Genomic DNA, 24554 nt, shown 5'->3' with positions numbered 1-24554 from the left:
TGGAACAGCCAGTTCCTCAAAAGTGACTTTTTTGAAATCTTTTTCATGATGACATCGGAACAGAATATATTTGCAATGTTTTTGCATGTTTTAAGAGATTAGGAAGGAAGTGATTTAGCAATGCAATGATTATTTTTTCTTTTGCCATTCTGTGCTTTTTCAGATTAGCTCATTCTGAGGGTTCGTTCACTGGCGGAGCTTCACAGCCTGTGAACAACCCGGATTTGGTGGAGGATTTGTCACAGGTTCAGCAGCTGCAAAATGAGTCTACTAACACTGCTGAAAACACTGAGCAGAAACCTGAGGAGGAGGTGAGGTGAAATAATGGTGACTTGGAGTTCTGTCATTATTCTGTCTCCCCTAATGAGATTATTTTTTGGATAGGATCGCAAATTGTCAGCCGTGTGCCATTTTCATCTTGTGGTTCTCCCTGGTTATTTCTCTGCTGTTGCATAATGGCACGCAGCCGATGACAGCTGACAGTTGTACTGCACGGAGGGCATCTCAAGTGTCTGTCACTGCTAGGATGGGCCCCAGAACTGGTTCTGCCTCTGCTGTTTGGGGAGACTGTATGTTCCACTGCCACCATTTATTTCCTCTGTTGCGGGACAGAAAATTGAGACTGCTGCACTCATCTGGGAGTAATGGATGTCTTGGAAAGCATTATGCTCACTTCTTGAGGCTGCAGTGTGTGTACTGCCCCACACTGAGACTTGATGAGTAAATCATGAAGGAACTGACACTTGACGTGAAAGTGGTTGTGGTATTTTGATAGATGCACTGATATTTCTCCTTGTAGTCTGTCTTCAGCCGCGAGCTCCTCTTGTTTGAGGAAGTGCTAAAATTCCAGAAAGGGAACTAAAGCTGACATGACAGCAGGAGCATTGATTTGGGGAGAGATTAGAAGGATTGAAATAGTTTTTTGTACACAGTATAAAAAAAATAGTGCTGTCCAGAGATTACTATATGGTGATATGAAGCCAGGAGAATGAGTGATAATTATGTGATTCCTTTGAACTGTGCACCACAGGAAAATTGTAGTGTTCCTTCCTTTGAGTTTGTTGGTCTCTTTATTGGAGATGGTTGCTGGAAAAGAAAGCCTAAAGAGCAGGCTGGAATACAAAACCTATGTACTGTTCTGTCACCCACATTTTGGGCACACAGTGCACAAAGGCAAAAGCTTGGGAAGGTGCAAAACAGCTACGTAGTTTACAGTTATCAAATAATGCAGATTCTTCTGATACAGAGGCAAAAGCTTTGGGACAGCCAGGGGGAAAGAACTGTGAGCTGGAACAAAAAAATAAAGATAAAATACTTGCAGTTGCATCAGAGCATGATAGTTTCATGAGTTATTGCTCCTTTTAGTTTTGTAGTAAAAACTGATGCAGTTATTACTGTGTTGTCCCATTGAACCAGGAATGATGCACAACTCCTCATAGTCAGACTTCTTGTCTGGCTTTGCTTAGAGAAAAGTCAGAATTGCTCTAAGGTAAGACTTCATCCATGGCAATGGCAAGGATGTATTGCAGCAATATCCTGATAAAAATGCTTGAGAAATGAATATTTATTCTTTTCTTTGATGGTAATTTTTTCTTGCAACCTGAATTTCCTTTCATTTCCATTTTGCAGCAGCAAAGAACTAAACGAGGAGGCTGGGCCAAAGGGAGAAAGAGAAAGAAACCTCTTAGGGACAGCAATGCCCCCAAGTCCCCCCTCACAGGGTACGTGCGCTTCATGAACGAGCGCAGGGAGCAGCTCCGAGCAAAGAGGCCCGAAGTCCCTTTCCCTGAGATCACCAGGATGCTGGGCAACGAGTGGAGCAAACTGCCTCCTGAGGAGAAACGGGTACCGTTCCACTGCCTTTCCCTTGTTGGAATGTGATGGTTGCTAAATGAAAATGTTGTTTAGTGAGGAGGTTGACACTGCCTTTTGATTAAGCTTGAGTTTAGGAATGTTCTTCACAATAAGGGCTGCAGGTCCTACAGAGTTTACATAACAAACCCTGCTAAGGCCATAATATGTCATCCCAGTGTGGCTTCAGGAGAACTCACTCCTCTAGATAATGCGAGAATATATTCAGAACAGTGGCGAGTGCTCTACTGAGACATTCCATTGCTGATGCAGTTCATCTAAATAAACTTGTGTTGTACCCAACTCGGATACACCTGGGGCCTGCCAGCTTCCAGAGCTCTTGGAAAGATGGGGCTGATATTTTTTCTCTGTGACTGAGGAGAATTTGACAGGATTTCAGAACTGCTGGAAGGATTTATTTTTTTAAAACTTATCAACATATGTGGGTCGCTCTGAAAGTAATGCCTCCTGTGTATCTCTTTGGTAACTACATCAGATACAAAGAGCACAATGACACTTTTTGATAGAGCAAATTCTCAGCTACAGAAGTCTTTTCCAACATTGTCACAACCACTGGCTGTGTGTTTTCAGCAGAGATGAACAAGAGCCTGCATGCTGCACTTGAACAACTCTGCACCAGTGGAGGTGATGCACTGTTTCAAAGCTGCTCTGATAGTGTTGCTACAGAAACAAAACACACCACCTGCTGCATCACTCTCCTCTGCACTGTTTGGTCTTCCTTATGTTCAGCAAGCACTGATGAATTGTCAGTTGGTGGCACTTCTTCCACATGGAGGAATTCAATTCCATACCTTTGCTTCATCTGCACTTTCATGTCAGAGGCCATTTTCTCAGACTTCTGCTCTGCTGCCATCCATTGCACTGTAACAAAATGGAACAGAATATTGGTAGAGATGTTCAGCCTCTGCTATGATACCACCACATCTGCCTCTGATGTCGTGGGCCAACATAATAAAGCAGGTGTTACTTTTGGAGCAGCCCTTATATATAAACACCTGGTGTCTTGGATTAAGACCAACAGACCTGACAGGATAGCTTAGTAAAGAAGATAGTTCAAGTGAGTAAAGTTTTGCACAGTATTTTAGTGCTGTTTGCCTTGGGAAAAAAAATGAAGTCAGTATGACGGATGGGATGTTAGAAGCTACATATTCCAGTTTCTGTATGTATTACCTTAGAAAAAGTGTGTTTTTCACCCTTCAGTCAGTGGTCTTCTGCACTGTCACATATGTGAATGAAGACCAAGTCAGTGCTGGGGCTGTACTTCATTCTGGAGTGGGCCCTGTTTTTGCTAATGGATGTTTTACTACCTACACACGGTTTCCATTTAGAGATTACAGCAGCATCAGGTTATACTGGGAATGAGCTATGAATTAATATGTTTAAGCTTTTTTTTTTTTTAATTAAGACAGCAAAGATTAATTAAAGGCTGCTGCTTCAGAAACCCTGAACTCTTGTTGAAACTGAGCAACCTTATTTTTGTTGTCCTACATGGTGAAATATGTTATGAGGTGTATGAACCTATACTAGAAAACTGTGATGTCCATCTAGCAGACAGTATAGCAGAACGTGCTGTTCTAAAATACAAGAGGAGAAATTTAACTCAGTTACTGTGCTCTTTCAGCAGTCACAGTGCTGGAGATGGAAAAAAGGGATTAATGTCATATGGAAGAATTCAATGGCCAAAAGCAATGCAGCCCAGCATCAGCACTCTAATCTAGGACATGAACTGTTGCCTCAGCAGGGTCAATATTCCAAATGCATGGAATATATAATGGTTAGGTAAATTGCCACGATGATTTCATGAAAATGCAAGTCATAGCACGTGACTGAGTTTGACTCTGATTCAGTGCTTCCATTGAATTTTAAGCTCCTGTAGAGGGGAGGGTTCGGAAGCAGCTATTTCTTGAAAAGATCTCACTAACTAAGAATTGTGACTACTCCTTAAATGGTATTCTGCTCACTTCTTCCCCTAAACAATTCTCTAGTTAAGCTCCTTCCGTTACGCAGATATGTGAAACATCTGCAGGCCACAAAAGAATTAATTTTCTTAGCCTAAATACAGGTGGCTTAAATTGATAAATCCTTGCAGGCTTGTGCTTTGCTGATAACCATGTTGCTTTATTCACTTCTCAGATGAGGGGTGAGGTGTGAGGTTGTAGAATGGTGCTGCTTTTGTCTATTGAGAGCATGAAAACAGGTGGTGTATTGGAACCTCAGTGTTATGCTTCTGAACCTTAAATCATGATCTGTTAAGAATGCATTCTAATTGATTGCATTTAATCCTGACCACTGTCAGGCAGTTCTTAAGCTTGTATTTTATAACGTGTAGGTGTGTAATTCTGTTGAACTGAGTGGCCTAGCAGCAGGTCATCTCAACAACACAACACAAAAAAGGGGATGGCAGAGGACAGTAATTTTATCCAGGAACTTTAACCCTTTGCATCTTCCACATTCTCGTTTCTGCACTCCTTCCCTGTTCGAGTTGGTGAGATGGATCAGCACTTCCTCGGACAAGTTGTTTTTCTTCCCTTCCTCCAGAAGGGGAGGGAACTCCCTGAACCTCTCGGACTTTTCTGTTTCAGCGATACCTCGATGAAGCAGACAGAGACAAGGAGCGTTACATGCGAGAACTGGAGCAGTATCAGAAGACTGAAGCCTACAAAGTCTTTAGCAGGAAAGCACAGGACAGACAAAAAGGCAAATCACACCGGCAAGGTATTGATCGAGACAAAAATGTACTCCTAGCTAGAAGAGAAGATTCCCAGTTAGACATGTAGCCAGACATTTGCTTAAAGCTTGTCAGTGATAAAGTGTTCTTTCTATGGCATTGGTCTCTACTGTGTCTGAAGTGATTAGATTCATGTAGAATTAACTGTGTCTAGATTTTATGGGAGGATGTGCATTAAAAGCATCCACAATTAGACACAGGTTCTGTATGACTTGTTAGGAAAGTTGCACGAGTTTCCTCTCTACCTGTTGTGCAACTGCTATAATTTTTGGTAATTTTCTCAAATCTTAGGTATTCTGAAGGATTACTTTTTCCTTTTTCAGATGGAGCAAGGCAGCCAGTCCATGATCATGAGGTAAACCTCTTCATTCTGTACTTTAGTTTCTGCTGTGTTACAGGCTGAATGTGCAGAATTGTTACTATGGAATTTTTCAAAGCAGAAAAAGCTGTAACTTCCCCCATATTTTCTTAAATTGGAAACTCTGGGGTAAAATAGACACAAAGCTTGTGACCTTGATAGACCTTCCAGCGTTACCCCTGTAGGCTGTTGTTTTGAGGTACTGATTTTTCTGCAGCAACATGAATGCTGTGGCTTCCTTGAGAGGAAAATAACATAGCCAAATCACTGGGAGAACTCTCACAAAACTCCTGCCTCCCACCCCCTCCCACACACTCTTTGCATACGTAAATACTGGAAGAGAGTAATGAAGGTCTGGAGATGAGGTGCCTGTAGATGGTGAGAACTATCGCAAACCTCCTGGGTCTTGGCTGACTGTTGTCTCTCTTCTCATGCAGTGTTTGAGCTTTCTCTCTCCAGTTGTTTTTCTAAGGCAACAGAACTTCTCTCCTCCTTTTCAGTAAATGCAAACAAAAACAATGAAAAATCCTGTTTATGCACAGCCTCTTCATTTCATTTCTAAGCAGTAGGCTGTACTGAAAGATCTGTTTTCCTTTGAGGGTTTGTTTTTTTTTTGCCTTGGGAAAGCAATCAAGTTGTTTCTTACTACATTAATTACAATAGTGACAAGGATGTGCACCGCTGAGAGGCAACTACTGCTCTCATCTACTTTAAGGAAAATAAGTTTCATTTCCAGTAAAATGCTTTGCTAGCATGTTTGCGGTGGTTTTCATTAACTCTTAAACGCAGTGCTTGCGTTAATATCTACAAGTGCACAATCCCCAGCTTTTCTGATCTGCCTTTTTTTGCATTTTTTATGCAGGTCATTAAATAGTACAACCTTCCATGTGCAAAGAATGAGTCAAAAAAAATTTAGACTGCTTTTAGAAGTATATGTTCACTCAAATCATTACCGGAAGCAAGACTATAGCTTCATGTCTTGCTACTTTATTAGCATTAACTATTATCTTTGTGATTAGTAGCTAGGATTTGATGAAATTGTATCTTGAGACTGCATAGCAACCTTAAAGTTGTGGAAACCTTTCTTTTTCTCCTTGCTCCACTCAGATGATCATGATTTATTTTCTGGAAATCTGTTGAGCTCATTGTAAATATTATATATGGAGGTGGCCTCCAAAAAGAGTTGCAGTGAACAATTCAAATAAGTAATATTAACTACAATAAGAGCAACAAGAGGATGAGGCTTAGGAAGTAAGAATCAACTTCTAAAATGCAGATGGAACCACGAAAAGCACAAGGAAACCTTCTCAGAATGCTCACCTGTTGGTTTGGGATGGAACATCTGTCTTCCTTCGAATCCTAGGTTCATAAACATGACATACAGCAGTATATAAAACAACTATGAATTCACATCAGCAGGGACAGAACCATTGTTACTGTTCTCCATTGTTGTGCTATTGCTGCTTTTCTCGGGCTGTCCGCCTTGGGTTGTGTAGATCTAACTTCATGCTGTCAGTTAGAGCGTCTTACTAGCAAGATCTCAAAGATTTCTTCTCAATTTATGTCCATTAGACCAGCTTCCATCTACAGATTTTGAAGATAGGCAGATGGCTATCTGGCTGTATTGCCACTATGAGCACACAAGCAGAAGACATTACTCTGATGAGAACATTTATTATGTAGCATATCTATGATATCTGTACCTTTGCACCTGACTGTATAAGAGAGGATGGATTTAAACCCCGTCAAATCTCATCTTTCCCTTTACCATACTTCACCATTTCTCTCAAATCTTTGCTTTGTTGAAGATCAACCTCAGTTTTAATAATGAGGTGAGAGCAGCATTACTAGTTGATATTCTTATTTAAGACAGAAGATTGAAACAGTTTTGATTCTCTTTTTAATTTGGGGGGTGGCAAAATGATATGCAGCCTAAGCAGGTTGTGTGTTTTGGTATGAGGTAATCAGAACTTTGATTTTAATCTTGAGTGAACCTCAGAGAGGCTTAAGTGTTTCTGAGCTCTCAAGAGGATCTTCATGTTGGGTAATATGTTCTGTAATGGAAAAGCACTGATGACTTTCATTCTTGCTCTTTTGTTCAGTAGAAATTATTGTTGCCTTTCAGAAGCTAGGGGAGTTTTATCTATTTATTTATTTACTTATTTATTAAGGAAGCTTTATCTTATCCTGCAGCACTGCAGGCAGAATACCCGGTCTTTTTCACAGTGCCCTCTCTTCTTCTTTCTATCCTCCAGGAGCCAGTGCTGAGCGAGGCAGCACATCTTTGCATATGGGTAGCAATAATAGAGATAAATAATCTCAAACGGATATCTCACAAGTGTTTTCTCCAAGTTTCAAAGCTGTCAATGTTACTTAGTGGACGTAATTTCCCTAATTGTTTCTCCGCCTCTGGTTTTGGTCTCCCTTCTCTTTCTGTTTTCTTGATTAAAACTGTTTCATTAGTTCCTGAACATGAGCAGTATTACTCTCTTCTCTGTAGAAAGAAGCAGACACAAAAGAGAGATCTGTTTTTGATATCCCAATATTCACAGAAGAATTTCTGAATCACAGTAAAGGTAAGTTAAGCTTCTGCAAGATGCCTCTTCACGTTTTCCAGAGTTCTTGCTGTGTGCTGTCCCACCTCAGCTAAATGATGACTTGGGTGTAGGTGGTTAATGTTTCTGATATTACTTTACCTCTGTATAAACACAGTGGCTGCAACAGAAGTTGTTCTTGGCTTTGTCTTTTGAAACTGCCCTTTCTGGAGAATGGTGCTGATGTTTGAATTCTGTTTGTTGTTATTCCAACTGTTCCAAGCTGGAGCTGCTGTTCTGTAGGATAAAGAAACACCCAAGACATGGCATGATGATAATTCAGGCTGGTTAGCAGTATTTTGTTTTCCTTGACACATGGAAGACTCCACTGGCTCATTTTCTGCTACCATATTTGGTTTTGGCAGTTGCATGTAGTGAGAGCTGAAGATGTTTTTGCCAGAGTTCCTGGAGGCTTTTTCTTAACTGAACAGACTTCAAATTGAGATATTCTTGCTGATGATCAATAGAATTGTATTCTTGTAACTGTTATCTTGTCTGTAGGCCTTAGTGCTGCTGCTAGGATACATCACACTGAATGCATTTGATCAGTTGCACTGTTCACTTGTGCTCCTGTGCTTTGCATGTCTCTAAATTTTTGGCGACAGATAAAAATCGGTGCTACTTTAATACTTGGGTGTTATTTTGGCACTTCTTTGCACTCCTTGGTGTTTTGCTTTTTCTGTCTGGAACCTAAAACCGTGCAGTCTTTAATCATCAGTTGGACACTTCAGAACATCCTACTTTTGCCTGCCAGTCACAGTTGTTTTCTTGACAATGGTTTGATATCGACAGCACGTGAAGCCGAGCTGCGACAGCTGCGTAAATCCAACATGGAGTTTGAGGAGAGGAATGCTGCTCTGCAGAAACACGTTGAGAGCATGCGTACAGCAGTGGAGAAACTGGAGGTGGATGTAATCCAAGAGCGTAGCCGCAACACGGTGCTGCAGCAGCATTTGGAGACCTTACGGCAAGCGCTCACAACCAGCTTTGCTGGAGTCCCGCTGCCAGGTAACACTTAGTTTTTCTTAGGACTCTCTGCTCAAGTTAAAATGTAATTTCTAATGTTTACGTATTTACAGAATTTACAGCAAGTGGCCAACTGTTGTAATTCTGTGGTATTGGCTATTCCAGAGTTTTTCTTTTATAAGGTTCTGGAATCATCAAATGCATACAGCGGAAGGTTTATCAGCCGTGCTTAGTTTCAGTGTATTTTTTTTCTTACTACTCTTATTCTTTTGTTCCTAACAAAGTCAGGCATTCAGTCTTTGCTCTCTTTCACTTGTCTGTGGAAAAAGTTACTACATAGAAAAGATAGGACCTACAAATTACTTGATTTAAAAGAGGGGCTGTACCTGTCGTGTCAGATGCCAGGGAATTGCTTAGATGCCCAACTGAAAGAGTGTTGTAATTAGCTCTGAGACACAAACCAAGGAAAGCCCAGCTTTGTTAGTCCTGATATCCTTGGAACTGCTCGCTTTGGAGTTAAGACATACATACTACTTCATTGAATCTGTCACTGGAAGAGGTGCGTGGCATAAGCAGCCCTATAGCAGTTGACACGTTGCCCTTAAGAGTTCTGATTTTTGGAATTGCTTCAGTCATGCAAGTGTTCAGTGGCTCGTTTTGCTATGTTAACAATAGGTAGTGGGGAAACACCCACGATGGAAACTATTGACTCCTACATGAATAGGCTGCACGGCATCATTATGGCGAACCCACAGGAGAACGAGAACCTCATAGCCACAGTCCGGGATGTGGTGAACAGACTTGAACGCTAGTGACCAGGTAAGTGCTTGCTTACTCCTAGGCTGCTTTTGCTTGGCTTCTCCTCTGTACCTCTGGCATTTGTTCTTGTGCTGATTCTGGTGCTGATAACTGCACTGAACAGTCTTTTTTTTATTTTTACTCAGTGCTGTAGGAGCAGGTTAACTTAATGAAAGGCAAATAGAGCTGAAAGTATTCAACAGCACTAAAGGGCTCTTAAATTCAATTCTCCAAGAGCATTCTATAATGGCATAATTAGCTCTTTTGTCCTGTTATTCAGTGTATCTCTGTAAGGTGAATAAGGACTTTGACAGAATGCTGTAAAAAAAAAAAAAAAAAAAAAAAAAAAGGGAAAATTATTATTTAAATTTTAGTGATAGGGTATTACATTTAGAAGAAGATGAGCTTTTTGAATAAGGTAAATTTGAAGAATTCTGTTTCGTTGTATCATCTGCTGATCACATAGGAATCTTATCTGCCTCAGAGGGTACAGGTGAACTGATGTCTATTGTAAACTGAAAGTGCACTACAACTACCAAGTTGGCAGCACCTGCAGTCAAACTCTTCTGGCTAGGAAGGTCTGTATCTTCATGAAGCACTGATGGCGCTCAGGCTTGATGTAGCATTTGCTGAGATGAATGACCATATGGTTTATGCGTAGATTATTCCTGAGCTCATGATTTTTCACTTTTGCTTCTGTTCAACAGCTTAGGAAATTGTAACAAGGAGCAGAGTAAAAAAACAAATCCACAAAGAAAAATCAGCCTTTCTGAATTGCCATGCTTCCTTGCATTTCCCACACTTGCTTCCCTCCACCCCCATGTTGTGGTCATTAGCTGCCTGCCCGGTTAAACCACACAGTTGTTTGCTCACTCTCCCCATGCTTTCCCAGCGGGATGGGAAGAGAATCGGGGGGGGGAAGTAGAATTCATGTGTTGAGATAAAACTATTGCCAAGATAAAGAAAAGGGAATAAAAAGATAATAGCTATGACTGCATCTATATATGAATGTACATAACAAGTGATGCACAGGCAGTTGCTCGCTACCCCTGACCAGTGCCCAGCTAGCCTCCCAGCAGTAGAAGAGTGAGATGAAATCCCACCCCTTCAGAACTCCTGCATGATGTCAGGTGGTACAGAACATCCCTGTGGCCAGATTGAGTCAGCTGTCCTAATTCTGTTCCCTCCCAGCTCCTTGGGCCCTTTGCTGTGAATGGCCTTGGCTCTGCACAGTGCTGCTTAGCAGCAACTATCAGCACTGTTGTGTTCTCTTAGAACCAAAACATAGCATCACACCAGTCACTCTGAAGAAAACAGTTCCATCCCAGCTAAAACTACGACACCCTGTAATGCACAGCACCAGACAGCAGTTAGGAATTTGCCTATTTCTATTTTACCTGCATACATACCTGGATTCTTTGTCAGATCAACTGCTGTGTTCAGAAATGCAATTAAAATGAGTTTAGACCATCTGCAAATACAGAGAGAGAAATTTTCATCCATTCTGATTCTGACCTTTTGTGATACTGTGTAGAACAGCTAATTACACATTCCTCATTATAGGATGCCCTAAGCTAAAAGATCTTGTCCTTCCAGAGGGTAGCCAGATGGAAAGGACTGTAGTTGTAAGGGATGATCGAGCTCCCAGCAGAATAAAGAAGTGGTTTTACTGCTGCTGTTTGTGAAGGGGAACAGCGTGTTGACCCATCTCTGGGATTTTTTGGTAGCTCATCAACCTCCTCATTTTTGTATACTGTTTTCTAACTGCATTCTGAGCTCAGAAAGAGATGTAGAGGATGGGGGGAGGCTTTACAGAGGGTATAAAAGGGAAAGTAGTTTCTCATTAGTGAGTTATTAGAAGGGTGTGCCAGACCCTGAATCAATGTTTGTCCTTTAAGCACCTTGCCAGAAGAAGTATATCTCAAGGCTACTGAATCTAGACTTAGGTTTTCATGTCATGGGGATTCTTATTTCCTAAATAATGGATGTTTTCTGGTTTCCTAAAAATGCAAGTGTTTTCCTCTTGGTTATGCTGGATTTAGCTTTAATTGGTATGAGGAAAAAAAATTATTGCTTTGGAGTCCTTCTTCTGACTCTATAATTAAAAAGTAAAACTGCATTCCTCTTTCCCCCTCCCCGATACTTTCCCTACTTTCAGCAGCAAAACACTGAGGCAATTAAAACTGTGATTAATAATCATCTAGTTTCATTATACAAATCCGTGCATGTAACTGGTTTTAAGGTGGTCTACTGAATTCATGGGGCTATCACACCGATGCTGACTTGGCAGTTATTTTGTGACAAATCTTAGAAGGGAAGAGGTTGGCCATTAGGTGTGCAAAGCCAGAAGAAAAGTAGGGCTTCCACACAAGAGAAGAGAAGCTGTGAAAGATTCAGCTGCCATCTGATAGATTGTAACAGCAGACTGTCATAATTATCCCTTTGCATATAATTTATGTTAATTCTTCTAAATGTCATCTCTATCAACCAAATGGCTCTGATGGAGGTTGAGACACGTTACAAATCAATTGCATGGGAAAAAATGCCTTCATGATGATAGTCTTTGAAAAACTATGCTTTACAGAATGGAGATGGCTTTTTTTTGGTGGCTCAGGTGCTTTTCTTAGTGACTGTTTGACTGTGCTGTTGTTGGTGACTGTTGTTGCTTTTCTGTACTATGTGGTGAAGATACATTTTTTGTGCAGGCAGTTTATGGGAGGGGAAGAGGAAGCTTTTCTTATTCAGCCCTGTTCTTTGAGTGGAAGTTACAAAAACAGGAGGAATTCTGGTATTGTTCTCTCTGTTGGCTTCTGTGCAGTACTTCTCAATATTGTGCTTTCAGATGCATTATCCAAAAATAATGCCATGGTGTCCTGTTCAATCCAGGCAGCTTGTAGCCTTCTAACACTTATTTTTGTGTTCCATCTGCAGGTCTCGTGATCCGGGGATACTTGACAAAACTTCTTTGGCCAGTGTGGAATATGAAGCCATGAGGGAGAGACTAGGGGTGGGAGGCAGAACTGCAGGTTTGTCCTGGTCCCTGCCTTTGTGGTTTGTCAGTGGGACAAACAGATGCATTAAAAGGTCTTAAGAAGCCACGGATATCACCCACTAAACATTTTGGAACTGTCCTCTATGTAAACCCTTAAATGCATGCAACTTCTGTGCAATCTTCAGTTTTGTATTAATTCTGCTAGATGTGAGGGTGCATATGTTCTGTGGACTTGCTGACTATGGAGATGAAACTTCTGTGAAATGAAGTCAGCTTGCGTGTTGTAGTAACAACTTGTGTTATACTGCTTATGTCTTCTAGTGTCTTTCAGTTTGTTTTCATGTTTATCTTGTGAAATTACCTTCCTCCATTTTAGTTTTCTTTTCACCTTTTTGTCTGATCCTTTCATACTGGATAGCAGCGCTTGTGTTCTTCGCTGCAGTGGGCAGTCTTCCTTGGTGCACTGTCTTGTCCTCCCCTGCCTGTCATGTTTACATAAGCTAATCTTCAGCAGAGCTCTGTTTTCTGTGTTAGCCTGCAACTTCAACAGTATGAGTTTGCTTGAGACTGGCTGCAATTGGTATTTTGTGACTTGATTCTACCAGGAGAGGGACTTCTTCCTTTTCTACAGCACCTGCCTTGCACACAGCAACCTGCCCTTCTGTGCAGCCCCGCTGTAATCTCCTGAAAACATTTGGGAGGAATGTTTTACTGCAACATAGATCTGAGATAGTCAAGGTAAAGAGTGAAATACTAGCTTTTCACAATTGGCTGGGAAAATAGAAATCTCCATTTTAAGCTGCCACAGAACACAGTTTGCCTTTCCTCTGATGCGTTGCTGGCTCTAATTTAGTTGTCTGCTTACTTTCGAAGAGAATGATCTCACAGTGAGTGTAGTAGAGATAAATGGGCAGGGAATTCTGTTTTCTTCTACCCTTTTGAAATTGGTGCTGGAAAGCAGTGTGCCTGGAAGCAGCACATGTATTTTTGCATGAATTATTATTGCAGAGAAGGTTACTGGCAGCTGGGCCCACGTAGCAGCCCATGGTATTCTACGTTACGGCACATAAGTGCTCTTTGACTTTTGTACAGGTAAAGTGCAGTCTGTGAAGCCCATATATCATTCAGAATATCATGTTCCTGTGTGACCTAAACGACCTTTTATTTGCATAAGGTAGAACTTGGCACACTAGAGACCGATTTTTCTGAGCTACGGCTGCACCTCTTGTCCATGATGGCGCCTACTGTCTTCACTGTCTGCAAATCGTTTGCTGTCCTTTGATTCCTGTCATATTTTGAATTCAGGCTGTGGTTGAGCACCTGTTGGACGTCTGTGAGCTTAATGGTAATGATGGAAATGTGCTTTTTCCATGTGACAATCTTGCTCCTCCTTCAGAAATCTTTCGGGTTTTCTGTGTTATGAATTAGAGGTTGCTTTTGTTACTTGAGTGCATTGCAGTTGGGATTGCTTTCGTGTATGTCTAAGGCGAGCATTTGAAGATTAAACAGCGGTTTCTTTTTTCCCACACAACGTACACAGACTTCATGCTTGCCTGAAGCCATCTCCAGGTCATCATCTTGTATGTCAGGTCTCTGCTTTCTCATGGACTTCCTGCTGTAGCCAAGCAGCAAGGATTTTCGTGTATATTCAAGTCTTCCTTTACGGAGGAAACTCCTTTCTCTTGTCTTCAAGCTCACTATCAAGACTGCATAAAAAAGAACCTTGATTTGCTGAATTGACCTCCATTATTTTCCGTAATGTGGATGAGACCAACTGATGTTGACATGAAATTTTTAGTGGACTCTATGACAAATGTATGGGGAAGAAATCCTATGGATTGATGTCTTCAGAAGACACTCATACCTTCCTCTCCTGTGCATGTCTGGATTTGTAGCATTAGTGATGTTCTGCTTGGATTTAATTGTGGCCAAAATGGACCGCATAGCAAAAAGTTGATTCATGAAATTCTAAAGCTGTCTGTGGCATCTGGCCTGCTATATCCCATCAAGATTCCAGAAATTATTCTGTAGGGTGACAGAAGGATGCACTTCCAGCCTATGACATCGCATCCCATGAATAAGGTACGGGTGGCTGCAGGCTGCCCTGCTTACATGAGTTCAGAACAACCATCAGCTTGTGGCATACTGCGAATACATCGTTCTGTTGAGTAGCATGTAAGCATTCCAGGATGGAAAATGGAAGATTAGATTTTTTACTGGAGGTTGACAAACCTTTTGATTTTCCCACGAGGAAGGAGGGGCAGTGTTAAACCCATCTGTGGAAAAAGTAATTTCTTGCTTACCACTGATACACCAATTAATGTTTTGTCTCATTAAGAGGCATCTTATTGACCCCGATCAACCCTATAAAAATGGATTTTGTCTTTCCAGTGTTTCTGAGTGTCACTTCAGTTTACATTTTTCAGTGTTTGCTGATGTGGAAACAAATGAAAGTGTTGGTGTCAAGGACAGGAGCAGGATAAAATGTTTTCATCACTTGAAGAAATGTTAAGAGAAATATGTGAAAACAGAATTCAATTACTTGGATTAATGTGTTTGGAATTGTTGAGATGCCAATTTTTTCTGTAAAACGCTTTTGTAATTAAATTTTTGGAGTCCTGTTGTTTTTAAGAAGTTGATGTGCTTGTTTGACACTTGCCTCATTAAAATCCATTCTGATTCAATTTTAAATGCTTTTCTGTGAAAGAACTATTAGGATTGCTTTTTTGTGTGTGAGAAACTGTTGGCTCTGTGTTAATCTTTGAGAGGAAGTAATGATAGAGATGTTCCTTCTCTCTTTTCTTCCCAAATGTATCCCCCTCTGAAACAAGGAAAGGAGCTGGTTGTTTGTAGTGATGGGAACTTTGGTGATTGTGTGCCAATAAACAGCAGGGTGCTTCCTGTCAGCTTTGGCCCCCAACCTGAGCAGCATATAGACTGTCATCCTTTTTTTTGACATCCTCTTCCTCCTTCCATCTCCCTAATTTTTCACCACTGGATTTGTTTTCTCTACCTTTAAGAACCGTCTGCATCATACATGTCGCCTCCCAGCTGATTTTCTTTTCCCCTGGTAGATTCTGTCACAGAGCCAAACTGTAGCCTTGTGCAAGCAACTGTGAGAACAGCCCTGAGTGCACATCCTTGTGGGAGGAGTTTCTGCCTGCACTGCTGCACCTTCTGAGGTTGCAGTAGTGTAAGCAACCACGTCTTTGTGCTGCTTCTGTGGTCACATCATGTTATTTCTACTGACCAATGGATGCCTGGGATGTCTGCATGCCAGCATGCTTGATTTGAGCGAAACTTCTGCTTTGTTAGAACTGACAAACAGCATATTTAGGTTTACTTTTTTGGAGACGTTATAAAACACAAATTCTGAGATTATAAACACAGCACAAATTGAAAAAAGATCCAGTTCCTTTCTAAGCTTTGCTGCTGTATGTGGCACTGGGAGCAGATGGTAGCCAACCATGCTCAATTTATGACAAGATGGTCCTCATATAGTCTTAATTTAAGACAAGACAACATTCCTACTGTTTTTCTTCTGTTTGTAATTCCTCTTTACTCTGCTGTCTTTCAAGTGACTTGTAGTTAATAATCATGTAAGGGAAGTGATGTGGATTTGAGAGTTTTGAGTTCTTTTAAGAGGAAAAAATAACTCCCCTCTCCTCAGGCATATTCCTGCTAATGATGGATTTTGAGGTTGAAATGAGTTGGTTGCTTGTTTTGGTTGGTTGGGTGTTTTGGGGTGGGTTTTTTGTGTGTGTTTTTCAGTTGCTCCATTCAGCTGCATCCTTCAGACCCATCCTTCACTTCTCCCATTGGGAATTCTGCTCATTAACAAGAAATTGTTTTTGCTTGTTCTTCCTCATTGCTTCTATGATTGACATTTTTCTAGTGTTTAGAAAGCCTTGGTTATATGCAAGATCTGTCATCCTAATTGCAATATCAGCGACTCTATTGTACCATTTTGGTGTGTGAGAATCTGCCCACATCCATTGTGCAACGCAAGGACCAGTGTTTCTAAATCCGACGTTTGGGTTGTGGTAATAAACCTACCATTCTTATGCTGTGGGGTTTTGATTTTTATCATTTGATGGGTAGGTGCTGATGGTTCGTGTGTCTGAAGATAAGAAACTGGCGTTTGGGAGATTGAGGCAAGTGAAGGCTTGAAGCTTATGGCTAGCTGAGTAGCTGGCCTCTTACTGCTGTGAACTGATAGATGGAGACCAGCACAGCGCAAGTTTTTGAATGGATGCCACGCTTTTAAATAACTGCACCAAAGTAATGACAAGCTAATGCAGCTAGTATGTTTTTAAACACATTTTTGGGTGGAAGCAGGAAAGAAAGGTGACTGTACAAATCAGACTAGATATATAAAACCCCGTAGCTTCAAACTCTAACCTGCAACTGAGTGGAAAAAAAGTGTGATTCTGATGGCTTATGTCACTGAACTATGGCTAGTTTGCAGTCTTTGTTTCAAAGCTGTGCTGGCAGGGGTATGGGCTGAATAGGCTATTCTGTCATTTTTCAGCTTGGGCTTATGTTTCGCCGTGGTATAAAGACAAATGCAGCACGGGTTTATCATGTTTGAGTCTATTTGTAGCTACAGGACAGCATCAGGCAACTCCAGCTATAAAAATCAGCATCCAGTTTAGGCTGTGTAAACTTCATTTGCATGTGTATCATACAAAGTTAAACTTAATGCTGAATTGTAGTAATTTCTGTTAATTACTTAATGAAGTGGTGAAGTAATATCTGAAAATATTTGAAGTAATATTCATGGAGAAGTAGAGGAACACTGTAGAAAGGACTGTTTATTCTATTTGAGTAGGGTTTTAGGTCCTGATCCCGAAGTGCTTAGGCATGAGGTCAACTTTCTGCTTGTGCACAGTTCCACTGAGTTGACTGGGCTTACCCTCCTGAAAACAGTGAGATGTTCTCAGATGTTTCCAAATTGCTTGGTATGTCATAGTTATAGACTGGAACAGAAAGAAAATTGAAAGCCTCTCAAAATTTCTGTAAAAACTTATTCAATGAGAGAAAGTCTAAAAAAATACTGAAAATAGTGTTAATTTGAAGTTGTTGTACATTGCTAACCAGGTATGTTGTTGTATTTAGAGTCTTCCTTTGTAGAATCATAGAATCCTAGAGTGGCCTGGGTTGCAAAGGAGCACAGTGCTCATCTGGTTCCAACCCCCTGCTATGTGCAGGGTTGCCAACCATCAGACCAGGCTGCCCAGAGCCACATCCAGCCTGGCCTTGAATGCCTGCAGGGATGGGGCACCTTCATCTCCTTCATGCTGTGTCTTTATATCCTGGTTTGTCATCAGACACACAAGTGTATGTAAGTAATTCACTGCTATCAGAAACTGTTCCACATAGCAAAACTTCTGCCCTAGCTTGTGTATTCTTGGGGGACAGAAGATGAATAGCACAGAGGTTTATGACTAGGCCTGCTGGAGGTGACAGCCATACCATTGGTGACGTGGGACAAGTTAATCTTGCAACAGAGTTGTTTCAGAGATAATGAAAAAACAAGGTTCTGTGAGAAGTGTGGTTGGCTGTATGTGTTCTCCAGTTTACATGACAGGTTGCTGCCCAGTGAAAGAATCTTCCACTGGATTTTCTTAACCCATGTAGAAAGCTTCTATTAAAAGTTGAGAAGCTCTGTGATTATAATAAACAGGAAACCTCGACTCTCCTGCTGATACGTGGAGAAGATTCCAGCTGATCACAAGCACTACAGTATAAGCTGTTGGAAAAGGAAGTGAAAGCAGTCATAAAAGACATAAGCGTGGTGCTCTTCCAGGCTTACTAACGTGCATATGTTTAATTTGAATGTCATGCATGCAAATATTGTAACAGTTTGTTAGAATTCCTTCCCAATGTGCATATTGGGTTAGGTCTGGTAAAAGAATTGTTTCTGATTTTTTAATTCATTTTAAATACTTGCATGCAAGGAGTTCTGCCTGCCAGAATTCCTGTTTACTACATATTGCTTTGACTTCCTTGAGCTGAGTAGAAGAATTATACATGCGTAAGCTGAATAGCTGGCTGTCTGGGAATTGGTAAGAGGTATAGTTTTTGGTCTGGAGTAATAGTACCATGGGATTCCTCTATCTCACATGGGCAGTTTTAGTTTTATTAAATCTGCTCTAGTGTTAGTCACTAGAAAGAATTCCCTCATCTAATTTACTTGAAATAATATTGCTTAAGCCCAGGACGCTTGCAGAGAAATCCCAAGCTGAAATTCTAGGCCTATAAACACACCGTTTCAACCCCTCACCTTTCAAAACAAATGTTAACAACTGTATTAGTGTTGTAAGGCTTCTCAGAGGAAGTTTCTTTTTTTCCTGCATGGCGCTTCAAATTCCTACCTCGCTTGTTTCTGTTTCTTCAGTACTAGAGAATGAGAGGTAAACGTCGTTTGGATTGGGGCAAGAGATGCAGGAAGTGTATCAGAAAGTGCAAGCCCAGCAGGATGGCTGAGTCCTGGGAAGTGAAAACCTCCAGAAAATTCATCTAATGTCAAAAGATTTTAGTTATTTTACAACTCTTCTACGGAAACATTCTACTGAAGAGCATCTGTTCACGTGGATGAAATGTAGCTGTATGCATGCATGTGGGTTTGAGTTTAACAACAGAAGGAAAGGGTATCATGTGTCTTCACAAAGAGTGAGTAGGAATTCTCTTCCCCCTCACCCCCTCAACAGTCTGTTGCTGTTAAAGGGGTTTTTGTAGGATAAGTGGGCATAAGAGGATAAAATAATATAATTTGTGTTCATTCTTGTGGTCGTTTACCTACTGCAGTGCAGAAGAGGTTCAGCCTTTAGCCTTGGTAAGTTGGATTTGGACATGCAGATTCCACGCATTCTTGAAGTGATTTTGAAAGAAAAAAGTAGGAAATGTGAAAACAGAATTCTAGCTGCAGCCTAGTTTCAGAATTTCAGTTATCTGGAAATGCACATTTACCACATGTCTGAAAGAGCCATCCACGTAAGGAAAAGAACCCATTTTCTACTGGGGGAAGCAGTGCCCTCTAATGATAATTCTCGGTATCTTAAAATGAGTGAAGAAAACGGCTTACAGAATCCAAAGCCAGAGAGCTTCTGTGTGGCAATTCCCTGCTTTTGTTCTGATGAACGGTAGTTTCCTTATTGTTTGTTGTAAGGGGTTACATAGTCCTTTTCCTGCTATGCTTTAAGGGCTGGTCAGGGTAGCAGGTCAGGGTAGCAGGACAGAGAGCATTCACGTGTGACAAGGAAATTCTGGAATGGCAAATAAAACATTACAGGTCTTTGAAATTGTCATTCTTACAGCAAGGAAGGATTGTGATAAAGGTTTCAGTTGGCTAAAGCTGATGCTGTGTGTTGGCTGATATGTTAAATATGCACACTTGAGTCCTCCTGCTCCCTAGCCAGCAGGAGCTGTGAATACATAAATCCATGTACTGGAAGCTTTGCAACTGCTGATATTTACATAGTTTTGTCTCTGCAGAGCTGGCTTTTGGTGGGGGAGCCTGCAGTAGCCTCATGCTTGAAGAGCACTGCCAGAACTCAGGAGCTAGAGCATATACAACATGGTGATAGCTGCTTCATGAAGATCTTACTGCAGCTGAGAACACCTTTGCACTTGTGAGCTTCACTGGCTCATCAAAGTAGTAGAAAACTACCCAAACTTTTTCTTGCTGAATGTTTTCTGGTCTTTCATGAATTAGATGAGCTCATTTAGAGGTCTGACAAGCACTGGAGTTCATGCAAGATCAGAGAAGAAAGAAGGATTCAGGAACTCCAGGGCGGTACCTTGCTTTCACTCTGTACAGTTTCATGAAACTGTACACTGAAATAATGCAGGAGCACCAACTGTAGAGAACCATCTCCTTTTTAAAATCCCAAGTTGTCATTAAGTGTATGACTACATAAGTCAATCCAACTCCTGATTTCTGTGCCGGTGCTCTTATCTGTGTTTTCTTCTCCTTTCTTGGTGTTGAACTGTTCCCACTTAGAACAAGTTAAAACTGACTCAGCTTTTTCCATGAACATCTCTAGAGAACTACTGAATTTGGAAGGGACCCACAACTACTGTAGTCAAGAAAACGTTTAGAAAAGGCAAGACTATGGAAATAAACATTTTAAGTTATCTTGTTTTCTGTGAAATGAAGCAACCAACCCAACGACAGTGCTGTACTCTCTGGTGCCAGTTCTGAAGCTGAGCTGAGATACTGACAAAATTAACAGAAGGTATGAAATCAAAATTGCTTTGGGGCATGGGTGGATGGGTTTGGAAGCAAGATCATATTACTGATAAGAGGAAATAACAGATTCCTGGCTTTCTCCATTGGGGTTCTTTCTGTGTGTTCAAATGTAGGAAGAATGTTTATAGCAGAATGTTGTTCTGATTAAGCATAATTCAACGAATGTGAACTTTCTTACCTTGTAGAAATTTTTCTTAATGGAATTCAGTCCCGTGCAAGTCAGTTTTTGCCTCTTCCCTTGCCTCAGTAGAACTGGTATATATTATTCATTGGCTAGTTTGTATAGGGGTAGCTTAATGTGGGTACATCCCTATCCTGAATTGCAAGTCTGTTGTATTTAATCATGTGTTAACTCAGTTTATTCTTCGAGATTTGTGCAGTAACTCTGTTGCTGCAAAAGGAGCAGTCTGCAGCTGGGTGAAGTGTATGTGTACTCTGTAACATACTTGCTGAGTTTTGCAATGATGCCTGGCCATACTTGCCTTGTTCTGGTGTTCTTATATTCTCATCACAGCTCTTCCATCTTGTTTTCAGGTAGTCTTAATTGGGTTTGAAGAAATCTTCCTTTTTTAGGAAGCAGATCTGTGTCTATTTGGTCTGGCCTGTTTCCAGTCCAGTATCCCATTCTGGACTACAACCCTTTCATGTCTGCAGGTACCGCAGGCAGGATTTGGTCTCTGCACTTTCCAAGTCTGATTTAATCTCTGTCCATTCTCAGCCCTCTGTCCTGGACTCCCTGTGACTCTTTGCTGCTGGAATTTGCTCTTTTATGCACATGGCATCATTAATTTGGTGCTTTCTTTGTCTCTCTGAATCACTTTGACATTGTGTAAACTTCTCATACAACTCATAAATGACTGCAGAAGAAATTCTGAGGTCCTACTTAGGAAGTAACTGTTACATAGGCAGCTTTGGTTCAGTACCCACCAGCAGTACTAACTGAAAGGATCACACTGCAGTTCTTCAACAATTGATACCCGTGCGTTTGGTTATCACTTAAACTGTGGACTACAGTTCACCAGCTTACCACTGACAGTTCTTGGTTTGTCCCATCAGCCATGCCTCACCATATTCAGTTAGCTCATGTTCAAACAAGGGTCATGATGTTCCTGTGTGTAAAAATTCAGTCCTATACAAAAAAAAATATGTGTTAAATGCTTTTGGTAGTAGAGACAAGCATAAGAACAAAGGGGTTTCTGAAATCTGTTTTACTAGTAAGTCTCTTTGGTAGCTGAGTTCAACAGAGTTGTAGCAGAACTGAGCTCTAATAATGTTATGAAAACGTGAATCACAGCTCTGGACAATGACAGCATTAAAGAAGTGCTAAAACAGTGGAATGGGGGGGAAAGAGAAGACAAAGAACAAAATTTAACTTTTAACTGACCATGTGTGCAGTGTGACAGACTGTGCTTAGATGGAGATACTCTATGAGGGGAAAAAGGTATAGGTCAGCATCAAGAGAGTGAGTTTTGTCTTCTTGCACAGGTGGTCTTACAACTTCCTTGTGGTTAAAAACTCAGACAGTAGTTTCATAGCAAGTAAGCTTACCAGCCAGTGTGTGTTTAATGCGGATTTGGTGCGCAGCATCACTTCTGCTGAACTTGCCCAAATTATTATTATTATTATTATTATTATTATTATTAATTCTGATTATAGAATACACACAGTACTGACTTCACCAAGAGCTCTTCTGGGATGTACTTGTGTCCTGAACTAATATAAAGTGTGAGATCTATTTGTTTATGCTGTCATGTAGTTTTGCCATTCTTGATCCACTAGTAGACACTTCATAACCAGATTGACTGTTTTGTAGATCCAAAATTTCAGAGAAAAGTTCTGGCTCTCTTGAAATTAATGGTAATTTACACTATGAATCTGTGGGAGCTGGGATTTCATTTGGAGTCTTCGTCTCTGTGCATGGTTGTTGATTATCAGCCTGTAGGAAGTTGCAGTTGGCATTGCAGCTCTTTCTAGATCCTTCCAGCATTCCCAGTCCTGTAATATAGCTTCACAGAGGAATTTCTGCTATGAAAAACGTAAGACCAATTTCTGCAATGCAATACAAGATCAAAAAATCATACGTTTGTTCAGCTAAAGCAGCAGTGCTCATTCCCATTTAATGGAATCACAGTATCTGAGGTTTACTACTCTTACTTACTAGCTTAATACTTAATACTTACTAGCTGGGTTTCAATTTGATGATAAACTATGAGCACTGTCTCTTTACAATCCTGAGGGAGCTTCAAATCACAGAAAAGTCCGTCCTATCACTTAAACAAAAACCTTTCTTGTTATTGTCATTCACTGCTGCTACTTTTTTTTTTAATGGAAGAATTTCAGTTCAACTCTGAAGTTCTCTAGTAGTGAATTCCCTGAACTCATTGCAGGAAGTCTGCTGGGAGGAAGGAACCATCCTCGGGTGAGGTGGGAGGACTGAGCCTGGATCTAGGTAACAAAGGTGCAGTTGCCAAGCTCTGAGACTTTCTGTATGTGATGGATACTAATGCTGTCACCTGGCCTGGTCAGTGTATTTGTGGGAGGTACTCAGATATTTCAGTGATGAGGATGATGCAGAGTGATGCAGAACAGACGAGAGTTCTTACTTGATCAAGGCACTTGCTTTTTTCTTCTTTGGTTCTTCATCATGCAAATGAAGAGAGTTAACACCATACATTTAGACTGGGAGCTGTCTGAAAAAGAGACTGTCTTAGCCCAAGTGGCAGCAGCATCTAGGAAATATCACCAGGTAAACCAAGTGAGGATCTGTAAGCATTACTCTGTTCAATCACCTGCCTCCAATGAGAGTCTTGCATGTGTTTTAGAGGGTTAGGAATTGGCAATAGTCATTTCTTGTTGGCCTTTTTATTATTTTGTTTAAGATATGTGGTATTTTTTTTTCTGCTGGAAGTGTGCTACCTAATATTGTTAAATATTGCAATCGAATCTTATTTTCATTATTCTTTCTCAAGGTCTGGCCTTTAAGAATGTAAGCAGAAATGACACCCATGCAAGGAGGTGGCAGAAGTCTTGTGAGGTCTTCTGAAAACAGTCATTTTTTATTTGCATGGAAGAGTAGTCAAAGTATATCAGGAAGATAAAGCGAATAAAAAATGAATGACGTGAGTTGAGTGCAGGAGCCAGGAATAACCTTGTGACTGGACTTCTTCACCTACCCAGAAATTATCAATACAATGAAAATGTAGTTTTTAATCATTTTGAAGCATAAAGGTAGTGTGCCTGGATATGTATTTATACCAGAACACTTGATTTCTGTGTGGGTGCACTAATGAAAAACCATAGACTGTAAGTATCAGTGTGCACGCAGTTCTTCAGTTTAAAAAATGATTTTTAGCATACTAATGGGCCCTATCTTAGCTTGCTGTCTACAGAGGCTCCATAAGTAAATGCCATACAGGAAAAACTGTTTACCTGGTTCTTAAATTCACCATTTTCAACATCTATATCTTCTATTCATTGGACTGTGTCGTCTCTTCTGAATTTCAGTCTTGCTGCTCCTTATTTGGGTCAGCGTAAAGTGCATTTCCACTGCTTTTTTGGAGATGTAGCATCACATCATTCATTCTCCAGGAGATTTACCGAAGGGGACGTGGTTACTCAGTGCTGTTTCAGTTGTGGAAGCAGTGGTACTGCTAGGAAACTTGTGTTAGAGTTAGGAGCTGGTCATCACTGGGGAGGATGGAGCTGTGTACAAAAAAACCCGAGGCAATGAAGATGGCATTTTCCCATCTTTTACTTCTGTTCTTGGGGGAAATCACAGGTAAGAAAGCTTGTTTCAACTCAGTATGAAGTTGGGAGGAGAGAACAGGCTAAAACAGATGAGATTCGGGCCACTGGTAGTCACAGAGTTGGTTTAGCTGCTGCCTAGGAAGGAAAGATTCCCATCAGCTCCAGATCTCTCAGGACACGTTGTATGCTGAGCTCCTGTGATGAGGTTCCGAGCTGGTGTCAGTCTGGGTGGTTCACTAGTCTGA

The 24554-nt window shown here is 40.9% G+C and overlaps 1 protein-coding gene across 5 annotated transcripts in view; it reads left to right on the top strand.

The window, feature by feature from the left end:
- The window catches only part of HMG20A (high mobility group 20A), a 37278-nt gene extending 22286 nt beyond the window's left edge, over positions 1-14992 (top strand). For 4 of the 5 annotated variants that reach the window (XM_042875893.1, XM_042875894.1, XM_042875892.1 and 1 more), the window contains 8 exons: positions 164-311; positions 1630-1845; positions 4455-4587; positions 4924-4955; positions 7459-7534; positions 8345-8560; positions 9194-9337; positions 12248-14992. In XM_042875893.1, the coding sequence (XP_042731827.1) occupies positions 164-311; positions 1630-1845; positions 4455-4587; positions 4924-4955; positions 7459-7534; positions 8345-8560; positions 9194-9330 (958 nt within the window). In that variant the 3' untranslated portion in view covers positions 9331-9337; positions 12248-14992. The remainder of the gene's footprint in view (positions 1-163; positions 312-1629; positions 1846-4454; positions 4588-4923; positions 4956-7458; positions 7535-8344; positions 8561-9193; positions 9338-12247) is intronic. The other variant, XR_006179841.1, reaches the window with a different exon arrangement.
- The last annotated feature ends 9562 nt before the right edge of the window (positions 14993-24554 follow it).

Source organism: Lagopus leucura, unplaced genomic scaffold (genome assembly GCF_019238085.1).
Source record: "Lagopus leucura isolate 7727_CA_CO unplaced genomic scaffold, USGS_WTPT01 Super-Scaffold_100015, whole genome shotgun sequence".
NCBI lineage: Eukaryota > Metazoa > Chordata > Aves > Galliformes > Phasianidae > Lagopus > Lagopus leucura.
This window is presented reverse-complemented; position numbering and strand designations above follow the sequence as displayed.